The sequence below is a fragment of the Prunus persica genome, chromosome G7 (genome assembly GCF_000346465.2).
Source record: "Prunus persica cultivar Lovell chromosome G7, Prunus_persica_NCBIv2, whole genome shotgun sequence".
In the NCBI taxonomy this organism is placed as follows: domain Eukaryota; kingdom Viridiplantae; phylum Streptophyta; class Magnoliopsida; order Rosales; family Rosaceae; genus Prunus; species Prunus persica.
This window is the reverse complement of record NC_034015.1, coordinates 18,240,592-18,255,834: the sequence shown is the minus strand read 5'-3', so window position 1 is coordinate 18,255,834 and position 15,243 is coordinate 18,240,592. Positions and strand designations below refer to the sequence as shown.

The window sequence follows — 15,243 nt, the reverse complement described above, 5'->3', positions numbered from 1 at the left end:
CATTAGATTGTGCAATTGTAGAAAGCGATTTCCAACCAAAAAATGACTAAAGAGATGGAAGAAATATTAATACTATGCCATCCTATTCCACTGCAGCTGTATCCTGCCCTAGCTAGTTAATGCAGCAGATATAATTATATTAATGCACACAACCTTGTTTAGAGATACTCGCATAATTCTTCAATTTTTTTATACTTGTTTTCCTCATTATTAATAAAATATTATCGTCTTCGTAAAATAAAAGGGTTCCAACAATATATTAAAAGATCAAAACCGTTCTCTAAACTTTAGGTTATCGTTTTGAATTATATAAAGTATGATTGTTATAATACATGTGGTTAGTGTACCGTCATATATCGGTCGAGGGTTATGATCAGGTAGGCTTTTAATATCTGGGGGACATTAGCACATGCATGTGTGTATGTGATTCAAGTGATTGATGCAGAAAATAAGCACACGGGACAAGTCATGACCTGATAGAACAAGTAGTTTACCAGTCAAGATAATGAGAATTTCAGCCACCAATGATGAACAACAGTTCATGCTCCCAAACTTTTTGAGAAGGCTAGCGAGCTGTTTTGATACTTGGGCTACAAAAATGGTTGTGGATTTTGTTGTGTTCTTCAGATAGTAAATTCTTCCATCTATCTCTAGTGCTTCTGAAACCTTCGTGTGATTTTTTTTTTTCTTTATATAGTTTGCTTTAGGTCTTGTCCTTATAGAGTCCGACCCGAAGATTAGATTTATTTTTCCTAATATGTGGAATTATTGTTCTTCAATTTAACAAATCTTTCACCATGCTACCCTCAAATTTCCCGATTTTCAGCATTTCATACCTAAATTTTCCCATTTTCAGTATTAAACGGTGAAACATTAAAACCCCAAAAAAATACACTTGATTAACTAAGGCGAAGAGACAACAAATTGGAACATGACACTAATCCATTTTAATTGGAATAACCGTGTATGAGCCCTAGGCCCAACCTTGAGATCCACCAACTCTCCGCAAGTGTTGATAAAAGTAGTCCATATTGACTCTTCTGGGTCGGGTCAGGTGGTCTTGACCCAACATGAGAGGAGTAAACCAACGACCACGATCTGTTTGTAAAATCCATGTCGTTCGCTGGAACCCCATCCCTTCCTCTGAATGTACAAACGACAAGTCATAACCATTCTCTCTCTCAGTCACTGAAGCTGTGTAGCAGAGTAAATGACGGGAGAGAAGCTGCAGATAGATGGCTTCCGATGGACTTGGCTGATCTCGTGAGTGGTATCATCGTGCATGAACAGCTGAACTCTAGTAATTACCCATTTCATATTATTTCGAAGAAATTAATCTTTGCTAATTTAGAAAACTAGTTCTCAAAAGCATTTTCTATTGTAATTCTCTTTCAAACTCGATATCTTTTGCAATTCAAAATCTTCATCTTGTCTTGTTGATTAAAAAAGTTTTTAAAAATCCAGGTATAGCCGCGCGGCTATACTATTTATCAGAAAAATTTAGAAAAACTGAAGTATAGCCGAACGGCTATACTATTTGTTAAAACCATTTTTTAAGTGAAGTATAGCCGCCCAGCTATACTATTTAAAAGAAAATTTTCAAAAACCTGAATTATAGCCGCAATATACTTAAAGGAGTATAGCCGTCGGCTATACGATGTATTAAAAAAGTTTTTAAAAAACTCCAAGTATAGCCGCGCGGCGATCCTATTTATTAGAAAATTTTGAAAAAAACTGAAGTATAGCCGCAATATAATTAAAGAAAAAAAGAGAAGCCCATCAAGTGGTCTTGACCCAACCTGAGAGGAGTAAACCAACGACGACGATCTGTTTGTAAAGTCCATGTCGTTTGCTGGAACTCCCTCCCTTCTTCTGAATGTACAAACGACAAGTCATAACCATTCTCTCTCTCAGTCGCTGAAGCTGTGTGGCAGAGTAAATGGCGGGAGAGAAGTTGCTGACGCTGCAGATAGATGACTTCCGACAGACTTGGCCGAGCTCGTGAGTGGTATCATCGTGCTTGAACAGCTGAACTCTAAGCCTCCTGTAAGTAATTACCCATTTCATATTATTTCGAAGATAATAATCTCTTCCTTTTAGCTTTTGAATAGATTAAAGCCAACCCTTCTAATGCACTTGTTTCAGAGTTTTTCACACGTACGTTTTGTGTGGTTGAGTCGTTGACATAAATTTTTATTTATTTTACATAATCATTATGTTGATAAATTTAGAAAACTAGTTCTCCGAAGCGTTTTCTATTGTAATTCTCTTTCAAACTTGATAACTTTTGCAATTCAAAATCATCATCTTGTTGTTTTAGTAGAAAATAAAAAACCCAACTGAAGGCAGTGTTCGAAAAATCTTCCTAGGCGTTTCCTAGGCGGTAGGTGGATCCTAGGCTGTAGGCGGGCGCCTAGGCGGATCCTAGGCGGTAGGTGGACGCCTAGCCGGATCCTAGGCGGTAGGCGGGAGGATAGCGCCGCGATTTCACCCTAATCATTAGGGGTAGGCGCCAGGGAGTTAGGCGGCGCCTAGGCGGGTCGGGTGGCTGCTTCTCTACTCTTCTCGACCCAACCAGTGGCAGCGACGGCTTCTTCTCTACTCAGTGTATCTTTGAATTTTTATTCTTTTCTTTGTAGCTGCTGCTGGGCTCATCTTATTTCAAAGGCGCGCAAGAGGAGATGATGGAGGCAGAGAGAGCAGAGACGATGGAGGTAGAGAGAGATGGGAGGTGATGGAGGCGGATAGATGAGAGCTATATAGGACACAACGGACAGATAACTGAGGATAGGGTTCGTCCAAAAAAAGGTGAAAATAGGGTTAGTGAAACGCTATGGTTCACTTGTGCGCTGGTATTTTAACAAGGTTCTCTTATGGGCCCATATACTAAAACATAACCAAATGTTTCGAACATTGACTGAAGGAGTGTGAAGTTTTGATATATTGGAACCCCATATTTTGCAGGATGTGATCTTCTTCTTTTTTCTCTTGATATTGCTCAACTTTTAAACCCCCTCTTGTATTATAGATTCAAGGTCATCTTCTATCTTTGAGTTTTTTCTGTTAAACTGTAAACCATGTACAAAAGAAGAGAAGTGAAAGAAATTTTTGCATTTGGAGCAAACTGTCAAACAACACCAAAAACAAGGCAGAGTCCATTTCCCACTTTGCAGCACCACAAACAATACATCCTTTCCGTCACATCTACAATTTATAATTCCACCCTCACCATGAGGACAGATGTCTATCCTCTTTCTGGAAGAAGTTTTCCAATTAAAGCAAAATTTTGAAAACATGGAAACCTAGCATTCAGTTCTCTGGTACAACCTAGTATTTAATGAATTATCTACATGATGAACAAATGTTCTCATAAGTAATTCATTTTTTTCCTTCTTTTCGTTAGGGCTAATATATATTAGTGTGTTGCAAAATACAACAGGATGCCAATTTCCCTGCCTTGTTGATCAATTTGAAACAAGAAATTGACAACATCACCATTTCAATCCAGACACAGATGTTCCTCTCTTGTTGATCAGATACTCGTCGTCTCGGTTCGACAGATGAACTCCTTAGTTTTCAGATAGGCCGAAGCGAACAGGAACCCCCTTGACCCTGAGCCAAGCATTCCCTTTCAAGAAAGGCCCTACAGTATATTTCATAGCCTCTTGCTTGTCAATGACTTTGTATCCAGACCACTTGACCCTGTTATCAGTCTTGGCACCTGGTCCCTTGTTGTTATACTCTGCATAATACAGCGTTTTCAGTGCAAAGTCTCCTTGCCATGGTGTCCATCCATCTGGGTGAATCAGATCCTCAATTGTTGAGCCCATCACTATGGTTCTTGAGAATTCCTTCCATGGCCTCCCGAGGTAGGTCTTGAACTGAGACTTTACTGGCTCAAGATCTTTGTCAGGCATGATTTTGCAATTCTGCAGAACTATTCCTGTGGTTTCCCTTTTGTCAGTCCGTCCCTGGGCAGTAACAATGTTTTGTTGGTTTTCCATAGGTTTCCTGACGTAGATCAAGCAGTTCTGAAAGATAGCAGCAGCGTCACCAAAGATGAAATCAACGGTGCCTGAAATAACACAGCTCTTATAGAACTGCCGATGGGTTTGTGCATACAAGGTGTCTTGGTACCCTTCAAATCGGCAGTTGAGAAAAATAGCACGGTCTGCTTGGACTCTTGCTGCCACTGCCTGATGCTTCTCAGGACCTGCCGTGTTTCTGAATCCCATGGACTTTGCCATAAAACCTTCTCCTAAGGCCGCTGAAACAGAAACAAATGAAAAAGGAATAAGTGCCATTGACAATGGCATTAACTTCTAACAGTAAGTATGGAAGTGGAGCATATCATATGGTTTAAAATGGTGAGTTAGGCCTTTTATATATATATATATATATATATATATATATATATATATCAGTTCTTGCCTAAGTTTTGCACATACCAAAAGATGCAGTTTGGAATGTCCTAACTCCGTCCGCAAAGTTCTTATTCCCGGTGATGATGCTCTTCTGTGACCCATCACCGTATATGGTAACATTTGGCATCTTTTTTGTCACAATCACAGTCTCATCATAGACTCCTCCTTTAACGTAGATGATATATCTGAATTTTCATAAGGGTAAAAACAAACAAACTAATAAATAAAGATAGCAAGTGTGTGCAATTCTTTTTTCTTCTTTTTCTTTTTCAGAAGTGAAGGAACAAAACGCATACCGTCCTTCATATTTTGCAGGCATGGCTGCCAAGGCTTCACTAATGGTTTTGAAGTTTCCACTGCCATCTTTTGCCACAGTCACATTAGGTGTGGGCTTCTCATCGTTTTTCTTCAACACCCTTCGCTCCTCATGGCTCATCCAGGTAGGAAACCCATCCTTGTTCTGTGCTAGAAGACGACGTTTTGCTCCTGAAACTGCTGCTGTAACCGGTAGCTGGAATTGGGAAAGGAGTGAAAGCATGGCCAAGGAATTGCTGGTGAATTCCTTGGAGGCCTGCAACATCTTCTCCAAGTCAGACTTCAATTTTCCATCAGGAAACCCATCAACACACGTCTGCTGGTAAGATATGACTGCACTCAGCCAAGTGTTCAAGAGACCGGTTCGAATCTTCCCCGAAGCAGTTGTGTTGCCAATTTGAGAAATGGCATCCCCTAATTCGTCCATGGCATCTTCAAACAGCACTTTGCAATCCTCAAATGCTCCCTTCTCTTCTGGGCTGTTAAAAGTGAGCTCGCTGGATTTGCTGTAGGCAATCCTGGCCTCATCCGAGGCTGCTGAGATAGCGGTCTTGATGAATTCCTTTGGTTTAGATGCGCCCTTTGCCTTTCCGATGATGCTCTCGCACTTGTCCTCGTAGTCCGTTGCGCCACACATCTGCTTCATTATCTTCTCACCTTTTGTCGGCTCTTTCTTCTTGGCTTGATCGTTCTTGGGTTGAGCTTTTGCCGGAGCAGGCTTAGAATTGGCTGTTTTGTCTTGCTTAGCATTGCCCTTCTTACTATTAAGTTTGTTCAAAAGTAAATAGGCTCCGACAGCAATCAGAATAAGCAGCACGACGACGACAACTGCGATGATAATTCTCTTCCTCATTTTACGTGCCCTCTCAGCCTTTCGGCGTTCGGATATCTGGTCAAAATCCTGGAATGCCATTGCGAGAGTGGCTAAGGCAGAGGAGCCTCTGCCTTAATAATTCAGGCCCAGGCACACGGCGACAGAGAGAAAGAGACTGGAAAGAGATTGAAATACGATGGTGTTTCAGCTTTAATCAATTTCCTCTTCCTATCTCTTTGTTCTTCAGTTTGGAATTTGAGTCTCCATTATTATTTTGGCAATTGACAGAGGAGGGCTGGTCAGGAGAGTTTTCAGGTTTTCTATTTTTCAAAAGTTAGTTAGAGATGACAACAGGGGTCCTTTCCTTTCCAACCGTATTTCCCTCGCGAATTCTTTCCTTCAGGTCAATTTTCAGCTTCCAAAATTACGTCTAGACCCCCGACTCTCAAACTATATGTGAGCATGTATTGTTCAAATTTGTCAATGAATTCAAAGGCTGTGTTCTTTTGTGAGGTTATGATTTTAGCTCCAACAAATTCATGACTCAGAATCCAATCTACATTCTTCAACCAATTAAAGCACCAATGCTGCTAGAAGGATCAAATTTTGACCACGTTAGCTGCCCATATGATGTGTACTTATAGCATCCATTGTTATGACTTATTGCCACACACATCAACTGCCATGTCATGCGATTAGCTAATTTGACCGCAAAACACAATCCAATCTACATTCTTCAACTAATTAAAGAATGTATGTTGCTAGAAGGATCGCATTTTTACCACGTTAACTGGCCTATATGACGTGTGCTTATAACATCAATCGTTACATTTTATTGTTAATCAACACATCAACTACCACATCATGTGGTAAGCTAATAGGATCATGAAATGCCCAAAATGTATAATAATATCAGAAAATATTTGACCTCATCCATACAACTTCCACCTTTGGTGTACCTATCTTACACACTTATAAAACATTGATAATCTTTCTTATCTTGTAGGAGAATTCTTACATAGAAGAACATTCATTCATACAGAAATCCCAAAGATCAGATGCCATCATCATAAGGAAATGAAGTGGCCTGCAGCCATTCATCACCAATAATAAACTCTGATACTGTGAAGTTTGCTGCATCATAATATTCCATAATATGATATCCAGTCCACTTAACCCTATTTTCTGTCCCTGAACCAGGCCCATAATTTTCATACTCTCCATAGTACAAAGTGTCCAACCCTAGATCCCCAGACCACTGTCTCCACCCAGTTGGGTCAATAAAGTCACCAATGTAGGACTCTAGGTACACTGTCCTAGAGAACACCCTCCATGGCCGCCCTAGGTAGCTTTTGACAATGCTGGAGTTTGAGTACAAGTCATCAGTGGCCACAATTGAACAATTCTGTATGGAGATTCCTGTGTCTTCATCTGCTGTGTCTCTGGATTGTGCTGTGATGACCGTGAACTGTCCCGGCATTGGCATCTTGGATACAATATCACATCCTTGGAATATCACTGCTGCATTGCCAAATATATAATCTATGGTCCCAAATATGTCACACTCTCTGTAAAATTGTCTGAAAGAGTGGACATACAACGTGTCCTGGTAGCCATTGATGATGCACTTGTAGATTGCAGCAAAGTCTGCATTCACTCTGAGAGCAACAGCTTGGTGCTTTTCTGGTCCAGCTGTGTTCTCAAATGTTATATCTCTTGCCAGAAACCCCTCTCCAGAAACAGCTGAAAATTGAATATCACGGAAAATCAAAATGGGATTAAATTCAGGTTCACTTGTGAAAGGGGTTTTGGATGCAAGCAAGATTTTACCATATGAAGACAATATAAATAAATGAAATGAAACAAGGGTTGCAGTAATTAAATTTTTAATTACCTAGGGTTGCAGATCTGAATGTGGTCCAGCCATCAACTACACTTCTGTTACCAGTTATGACAGTGATGTCTCTTCCATCTCCAAGAAGAACAATGTTGGTCTTGTAGCTTGGGATTTCCACATTTTCAACATAAACGCCTTCCTTGACATAGATGATTGTTCTATCATAACTATTATTTGGAGCAAAATTAACAGCATCAGTGATGGTGGTAAAGTTCCCAGTCCCATCTGCTGCAACTGTTAGGACTTCACTTGGATCATATTTGTCGCCAGAGCTCTCCAGGATCCGGCGATCTTTCCTTGACATCCATGTTGGAACAGCCAAGAGATGCCGGTTTGTGCCGCCTTTTGGAGCCCCTGGCTTTGAGATAACTGAGAGAGAATTGCTAACATACTTGTATGTACTAGTTAAGGAATTTACTAGAGCCGGCTTCATAGGGCCAGAAGCAGAATCCAAGCCTTCCAAGCATGTGTTCTTGTTTGTAAGAGCAGCACTGAGGTAAGCTCTTGCATCATTTAGTTTCTTGGTGTTGCCTGCTCGAACCCGAGAGACGGATCTTTGTAGAGAAGAGAGTGTGATTTGGTGAAGCTCCTTACAATCCTGGATAGCTCCCTTTTGCTTCTCAACGATATTTGAGTACCGTCCAGCCTTGTAGAAAAGATCAGAAAGCTTCCCGGCTTCGGATATCGCAACTTGGAGAGACTGGAGGAGGTAGGTTATGATGTTAGGACTGATGTTTATTGAGATTGAAAGTTTCAATGAGTCAAAGCATACATCTGGGTATGGAGTGGACTTGCAGAATGATCTTATTGAAGACAAGTTGGGATTAAAATTAGTAGCATTTGTGGAAGAAGAAGAAGAAGAAGAATTGTGGAGAGCACTGCAGGTTGTTGAGAAGAAGATTATGCAGAGGAGCTGCAACACTTTTACAATGGAGGAAGCCATAAGAGTAGTGTTGATGGGACAAAACTGACTCAAACATGTAAAAGAGAGAGTTAAAAAAAACTTAGTGATGTTGGTTTTTCTTAAATAATATCTTTGGGAACGTAAGTTGCATGGATTTGCTTTAGTTAATTAATGAATCATTACACGGGTTCTTATAATGTTCATCTTTGAAAAAGTATAATAATAAGACAATATGATTCTTGTATCTATGTATATATATTTATGCAGAGTTTAATTCCTTTCTAATAGACTTTATGCAGAGTTGTTGTCCAGTTGAAAAGTTCCAAAGCAGAGGAAAGGGGAGCTGCATTCAGAAAACCTTAATAATATTTTCTACGCATTTATATATATATTTATATATCTGTTTTGTTTGGAGTTTCATGTTATCAGAATTCAGAGGGATGGGAGGAAGGTCTTCGCATCTCTGCAAAGATATTTTTCTGGCACGTTTTAGAAACTATGGACATGGGCCACATGGCCTTGTGGGCATGGACTAGGCAGAGTGGGTCATCTTTTGGAGTTTGTGAGTCAAGACTTCACCAAATCCACGAAAGCTCAAGCAAAAGTCTCACTCACAAATTCCAAAATATGAGTTTGATATGTGTCTAGTACTCTATAGGATAGAAATTGAGGTGAAGGATTTTGCTAGGGACTGTTGCCCTACGAGTAGACAAGATGCATCAATCGTCGGGAGTCATCCACGTGCTACATGTATCAGTGAATAGTTGAGAGTCATCCACTCGCCGGGGGGCAACTTACTCAAGCATTGCTCATGTTGTGAATTTGTGTGGGGATATGTAACTTGGACTTCCGTGAATGCCAGGTTTTCCATACTAAAACAGAAGCAGAAGGCATTACAACTTGATGGAAACGTTCACAACTTTGATAGAGAGACTTAGCAAAAGCATTAGATGATATATTAACAGGTAATATGTTGCCAAACTATAAATTAATACACACGACACTCTTGCAAGTTGCAACTTGACCTTTGTCTGGTGAAAATTCACGGGGGACAAAGACAACTATAAACTTGTATTATTTATTTGTCCTGATATCTGCCAATATCTCACATGCCCAGATTCTTTTCTCAACAATTTTTAAGATTTATTTATCTACAGAGACCTATCTTGTTTATATCCCACTTGACCGACTTATCTTAGCATCCCCAACAACTACCTGGTTATGCTAAGAAATATAACCTATGGAAGGGATTCTTTTTTTTTTTTTTTTTTTTTTTTTTCATTTCTTTTTAGACCAGTTTTTTCAGAAATGGTGGTTTTTCTACTCATATTTTGTTACATACTAAGATGAATTCATTTTGCAAGTTCCTACATTCATCAGCATGGCACACAAATAACATACTCATCACAGAATTTAGCAAAAAAAATTTGATTTAAGAAGAAGATATGATTAGGTACAAGAGGTGAAATTACACATGAACTGCTTAAATCCTTAAACCCCAAATTCTGCAGTATATTTGACACCAGTAGAGGGCAACCACAGGTTGCCTTCAATAAACTGGGCCACAGTATAGTTCTTGGCCTGAGTAGACTCGTTGAACACTTGATAGCCGGGCCACTTGACCCGGCTACCGAGACCTGCCCCGGGTCCATAATTCATGTACTCTCCATAAAACAATGAATTCAAAGCAAAGTCACCATTCCACTCAAGCCACCCTTCAGGCCTTATGACATTGCTCAAGAAAGACTGCATAATTACAGTTCTTGAATATAGCTTCCATGGCCTGCCAAGGTAAGTGGGTGTGGAGTTGACTGAGGCAGCTTCCAAGTCTGAATCTGCAGTTATGTTGCAGAATTGGATTGAAATTCCTGTTGGCTCATTTGGGTCCTTGCGGCCTTGGGCTGTGATGCTGTTCTTTTGGTTTGGGAGGCCTTTTTTGGCTAGGATTTGGCAGTTTTGGAACACAACTGTGGCATCACCAAAAATGAAGTCAACAGTGCCACTGATTTTGCAGTCTCTGTAGAATTGGCGCATTGTGTGTGTGTAGAGTGTGTCTTGGTAGCCCCTTATGTTGCATCTGTAGAAAACTGAAAGGTCAGAATCTGATCTTAGTGCCACTGCTTGGTGCTTCTCTGGTCCTGCTGTGTTCTCAAATGTTATGTCTCTTGCTATGAACCCTCTGCCGCTAACAGCTGAATTCACACAAAGAAAAACAGATCAATTTTGAATGGTTGAACGCTAAATTACCATTAGTGTAGAATGTATATCAACGAAAAATATGCGCCAGTTATATATAACCTCTTTATCGGATCGGATACAATGCATGTAGGTTCTACAAAGGTTGTATACAACCAATGTACATATCAAAATGATAAAATGTTTTCCGATATCAGACTATTAAATGAGAGCCTATGCTAGGTGAATTCAAGAAATTAAAGTATATGTTTCCTGCTTGAGCCCCTCCAACCAAAAAAAAGGTGAGCATTTTGATGTGACATAAGACTTGCTAGCTCTAGCAGCTTACAGTATGCATTGGGTCCATGCACTTCACTCTCACACCTTTCAACTGCCATTTTGTTGAGGTTAATTGAATTGGTTGGGATATCATTTAAGATCTCAATGGTACAATTTTTTCTAAAAGTCTTAGAATAGCAAACCAAACGTTACTGTCCAGAGGCCCCCAGGCCAAAGTTGACAGAATAAAGCAGAAAAAGAAAAACAAAACTAATTCTAAGGTACTTCGTGGCTAACAAAATCAGGGACCAGCAACAGGAAAAGTAAAAGAAAATTTAAACAGATGCTTATTGCTTACCAAAGGTTGCAGATCTAAATGTGGTCCAGCCATCCACAAAGCTTCTGTTACCAGAGATTATAGTAGCATCCATACCATCTCCAATCATCATTAGGTTCCATTTTTTCTTCTTAATCTCCACATTCTCTCTGTATGTGCCTCTCTTGATGTATATAACATATCTTCTCATGCTATAATCTGGTGCTGCTAACACGGCATCCGTCACATTTGTGAAATTTCCAGTGCCATCTTGAGCTACAATGGCATCAACAGAGACCCCATCGGCTTGAAGTAGTTTTCGATCTTTGGTTTTAACCCATGAAGGGATTTGGCCATTAGGCCCCTGCTGATTAGAATTTGGGTGCACTTGGGTAAGAAGTTCTTGGACTAAAGAGGTTACTTGGCCAAGGCCAGCTGAGATCAGCCCTTGGACGATGCTGTTGGTGCCTTCAAACCCATTACTGCATGTGTCCTGGTTAACAAGGGCAGCGCTCAACCATGTCCTCAGATCAGAACTTAGCTTCCCAGTGCTGTTATTTTTGCCTGCAAATAAATCAAAATTTGTGCCTCTGTTAATTTGGTTAACTATTGCAGCTGAAAATCATATAAATGTAACCAAATTGTATTTTGTACATGATTTAAGCAAGCAAGATTAATCACAGCCCTAAGGTAAATATGTGACTTGCATGCAGAGCATGTTGGAATTTGCAGAGGAAAATCTTATACTATATTTTTTTTATAGCTTAGATTTCAAGCCACCATGTGACCTAATAAGTGGCAACGTGTCAACACCTACAGAAAATGCCATAAACACAAACATCTAAAAGGAGAAACTTCAAGTACTTAATTGACTGGGATTGTTCATAATTTAGTTACCCTTCTGATTCTGGGAAGCAGAGAGAGACCAGTTCAACTCATCAGCAGAGAAGTCAAGCAAATCAAGGCAGTCGGAAATGGCGTTGGCAAGCCGAAAATCTCCGAAAGCATTTGCAAACTGAGAGAGAATGGAGGCCACCTGTTGCACAGCATCAATGGTGTCCTTCAAAGAGCCTGCAAATTCTGTAGCAGACACCTTCAAACACTGTGTCTGTAAATCATCTGTGATGCTGCAGCTAGCAAATGGGATGAAGCTGCTGCTGAAAAAAGCACACAATAAGACTAACAAAAGCAGTTGCTTCCCAGCAGGCAATGGATTATGAGAAGCCATTAGCAAATATGGCACTAGTTAGCTATTAATGATCAAAGCCTTAAGGCCTACAATAAACTTGAAGTGCCTAAGAATGATGAGAGTGGAGAGCAGCCTATTTAAGGCAAGCAGGGATGGGATTTTGAGAAGGGAGGTTAGCTAGGCAGGTGAGGGAATTTAAGAGGGCCGGTGGATATGTTTATGTGGCATGAGTCAGAGTCAAATCGCACTAGAAAAACTTACATAGGGTTGCTCTTGTAGCTTTAAAACGAGTACATTGAATTGGTAGAATAATTTAACTAGTAGATTAAATTATTTTGCTGCTTAACACTGTTACGTGACGGAAACAGTTTGAAATTTGGGTAAACCCTATGTGTCGGTGTTGGGATTTCATTCTCCTCATCTAAATATTGAAAAGTCCCACATGCTAATGCAAAGAGTGGTCATTTTCTTTGGGTATCAAACCACGAGTACTTTTCAAATGGACAAATAATATCAAGGGCCCTCTCCCATTTGAATGTCTCGTAGACTCAAATTAGAGGCCATGCATACGCACATTACTTGTCCCTTCAGCCTCCATCGCTCGGTTTCCAAGACCAATTGAATTGAGAATTAATGATGGTAATTAACATAATTGCAGAGTCAGCGTGCCACGTGTATCTCTATTTCTCTAGATTTCTGCACCTGGTTACTGGTAAAGTCAATTTGTTATCCAGGTAAAAAAAAAAATGTAAAAAAGTGAGAGTTGAATTCTGCTTTTCAATAGCAATTAGTATGCATTGTCCATGTTATCAAATATGAGCAATTTTGTTTTTTCAAACTTTTTTGCCTTGTTTTGTTTTTACTTTAGTATCATTGTCACATGGAACCTACAAAGAAAAGTATTGTAATGGAATATTTGTGGTGAAGGCATTTATAACGAGAGTTATGGATGAATTAATGAAGCTATAGGAAGGCACATGCATCTATGACGCAAGTTACAGAGAAAAGGAAATATCTATGTTCATCGCTCTTTTAATTCAAAGTGTATTTTTATCATCATTTTAACACTTGATACGTGTTTATTAGCGTAATCACAGTTAATTTTTTATTTTGAATTTATAAAATTATGGTTATGTCAATAGACACGTATTAAATATTAAGACGTACGATGAAAATACACATTAGTTAAAGTGGTAAGCAAAAATACTTCCAGGGAAAAACGAACTCTCATCCATCAAATTTTAATCCAAAAGATTAATTATCACTTAGCTAAGTAAATACAAAAAAAAGAAAAAGAAAAAAAAAAAAATACAAATCAGCCATATGAAATTGAATGAGATTCTGGAACAGACAGTCAATGGCAAAGCATATTGCAACCACTAAAGAAGTGTGGACCCGAGAAACCATACATGGATGTTGACCTAAAAATACATGCATGTTGACATGTTGCATTATAAAACAAAAATAATATTATTATATCGTGGGCAATTACTGACGTGGATTAAGATTTATAAAACCGACAAGTTTTGTAATCAGAAATAGAAGGAAGCAAAAAGAAAGTGTCATTTTCGAAATTAAAGAGAAAAGGAATAACTTAATTGCTTTTCCAAAAAGCAATAAGGGCTCGAAGAAGGAAATGGCTCATTGCTTTAAAGAAGAGGGAAGCAGGACGACGCTAAAAACGCGTTTTTACAGCTTGGGTTGCTTGGACTTTTCTCCAAACTGCTTTAATTTTCAGAAAAGCAGTCCATATCTATAAAAACGCGGTTACAGCTTATTGCATTGTCTGACTCACTGTGTGTGAACAATTAAGCTTAAGCCATGCATCTTAATATAATTACATGCACGTCATTATATTGATTTGTTGGCAATATTAATTGTCGATCCATCAATCATCACCCCCACACCACATGCACGTTCTTTTCTGTTTAATAAATATTATCATAAGTTCGTTTCTGATTTCTCCTTTACTAATGAAGTTTAAGGACCAATACAATCAATGCTTTGCATCAAGTAAATTCAAGTGTTTAATTTTTTTCCCAATAAATGTTGGTTATATTTCTTTATGTTAATTATTTGTAGCAGTGATTATGAATGCGTGTTCTAGTGTAATCGGTATGACCTTGAATTGAACCTACATACATTGTTATTGTTTCTCATAAAATTCATGCAACGAAATATCCTGAATTTGAGATTTTTTACACCAAAATACTATCTTAAGGTATTTGTGCTTATATGACAGCTCAAGATCGGCCTCATGAAAAACCCATAGATTCTACCGTGTGAAAACGCTCTATTAAATTGTTGAAACAAAAATTATTTAGTATATATGAATGCTTTAACTTTATCGTGTCTCTCCATCTATCATTGATTTTGTGACCAAAAAGATAATGTAGACTCGTCATATCAAAAATTTCATGCACAATGTAGGTATCCATCTTGTACAACTTTCATGTGGCATTGAACTGTTGATTCGTCTTTTCGACGCAACTATGATTCTCTCTTCTTTTATCTTAAAATAGGCTAAAGTTATGTGGTAGAAGAACACAGAGGTGGTGGGGTGGGGGCCAGTCTGAGACAAGAGCTGCTAAATTAATCGACTTTTGGGCTGGTTTGGTTTTTAGAAAATCTTTGCTTTCTCTTTTATATGCGATTTGTCGGATCATATTTGAGGTGGATTTGTAATGTCTTTGAAGCTGCACATGTAATTGAAATTGCAATTCATCTCCACCTTCCTCTCTTTAAGAATGCAGTTGAACCGTAGTCGTTCTCATAGGCCTAAATCTATTTAAAAAGAATTGGACGGCTTTGCTTTTGTTTTTTTCATTTGGGTAAATTTGCAAGCTATGGATACATCTTATTTGGGCTGCTGAAATCCTAATGGCCCAAAAAATATAGTGGGCTTATATTCTTGAAAATTTAGACGAACA

The 15,243-nt window shown here is 39.0% G+C and overlaps 3 protein-coding genes and 1 long non-coding RNA gene across 4 annotated transcripts; 1 reads left to right on the top strand and 3 right to left on the bottom strand.

Moving 5' to 3' along the window:
• LOC109950175 lies at window positions 1,869-2,966 on the top strand. Its single transcript, XR_002272474.1, has 2 exons — window positions 1,869-2,046; window positions 2,640-2,966. It is a non-coding gene; the product is annotated as an uncharacterized LOC109950175 (long non-coding RNA).
• Window positions 3,446-6,345, bottom strand: LOC18771577 (pectinesterase). Its single transcript, XM_007203040.2, has 3 exons — window positions 4,721-6,345; window positions 4,449-4,609; window positions 3,446-4,267 (listed from the first exon to the last, which is right to left on the bottom strand). The coding sequence occupies exons 1-3, from the start codon at window positions 5,650-5,652 to the stop codon at window positions 3,570-3,572; spliced, it is 1,791 nt and encodes a 596-aa protein (XP_007203102.1). The 5' UTR covers window positions 5,653-6,345; the 3' UTR covers window positions 3,446-3,569.
• Window positions 6,445-8,706, bottom strand: LOC18771342 (probable pectinesterase/pectinesterase inhibitor 12). Its single transcript, XM_007204503.2, has 2 exons — window positions 7,448-8,706; window positions 6,445-7,296 (listed from the first exon to the last, which is right to left on the bottom strand). Exons 1-2 carry the CDS (start codon window positions 8,391-8,393, stop codon window positions 6,608-6,610), a joined length of 1,635 nt encoding a protein of 544 aa, XP_007204565.1. The 5' UTR covers window positions 8,394-8,706; the 3' UTR covers window positions 6,445-6,607.
• LOC18770026 (pectinesterase/pectinesterase inhibitor PPE8B) lies at window positions 9,759-12,639 on the bottom strand. Its single transcript, XM_007204264.2, has 3 exons — window positions 12,022-12,639; window positions 11,167-11,688; window positions 9,759-10,546 (listed from the first exon to the last, which is right to left on the bottom strand). The coding sequence occupies exons 1-3, from the start codon at window positions 12,350-12,352 to the stop codon at window positions 9,846-9,848; spliced, it is 1,554 nt and encodes a 517-aa protein (XP_007204326.1). The 5' UTR covers window positions 12,353-12,639; the 3' UTR covers window positions 9,759-9,845.

Coding starts and splice junctions, on each gene's coding strand:
- LOC18771577 (XM_007203040.2), bottom strand. CDS start 5,652: ATGGCATTCCAGGATTTTGACCAGATATCCGAACGCCGAAAGGCTGAG. Junction 4,610..4,720: donor CCTGCAAAATATGAAGGACG/GTATGCGTTTTG, acceptor ATGAAAATTCAG/ATATATCATCTACGTTAAAG. Junction 4,268..4,448: donor ATTCCAAACTGCATCTTTTG/GTATGTGCAAAA, acceptor TTTCTGTTTCAG/CGGCCTTAGGAGAAGGTTTT.
- LOC18771342 (XM_007204503.2), bottom strand. CDS start 8,393: ATGGCTTCCTCCATTGTAAAAGTGTTGCAGCTCCTCTGCATAATCTTC. Junction 7,297..7,447: donor ATTCAGATCTGCAACCCTAG/GTAATTAAAAAT, acceptor TTCAATTTTCAG/CTGTTTCTGGAGAGGGGTTT.
- LOC18770026 (XM_007204264.2), bottom strand. CDS start 12,352: ATGGCTTCTCATAATCCATTGCCTGCTGGGAAGCAACTGCTTTTGTTA. Junction 11,689..12,021: donor TGCTTCCCAGAATCAGAAGG/GTAACTAAATTA, acceptor ATTTATTTGCAG/GCAAAAATAACAGCACTGGG. Junction 10,547..11,166: donor ATTTAGATCTGCAACCTTTG/GTAAGCAATAAG, acceptor GTGTGAATTCAG/CTGTTAGCGGCAGAGGGTTC.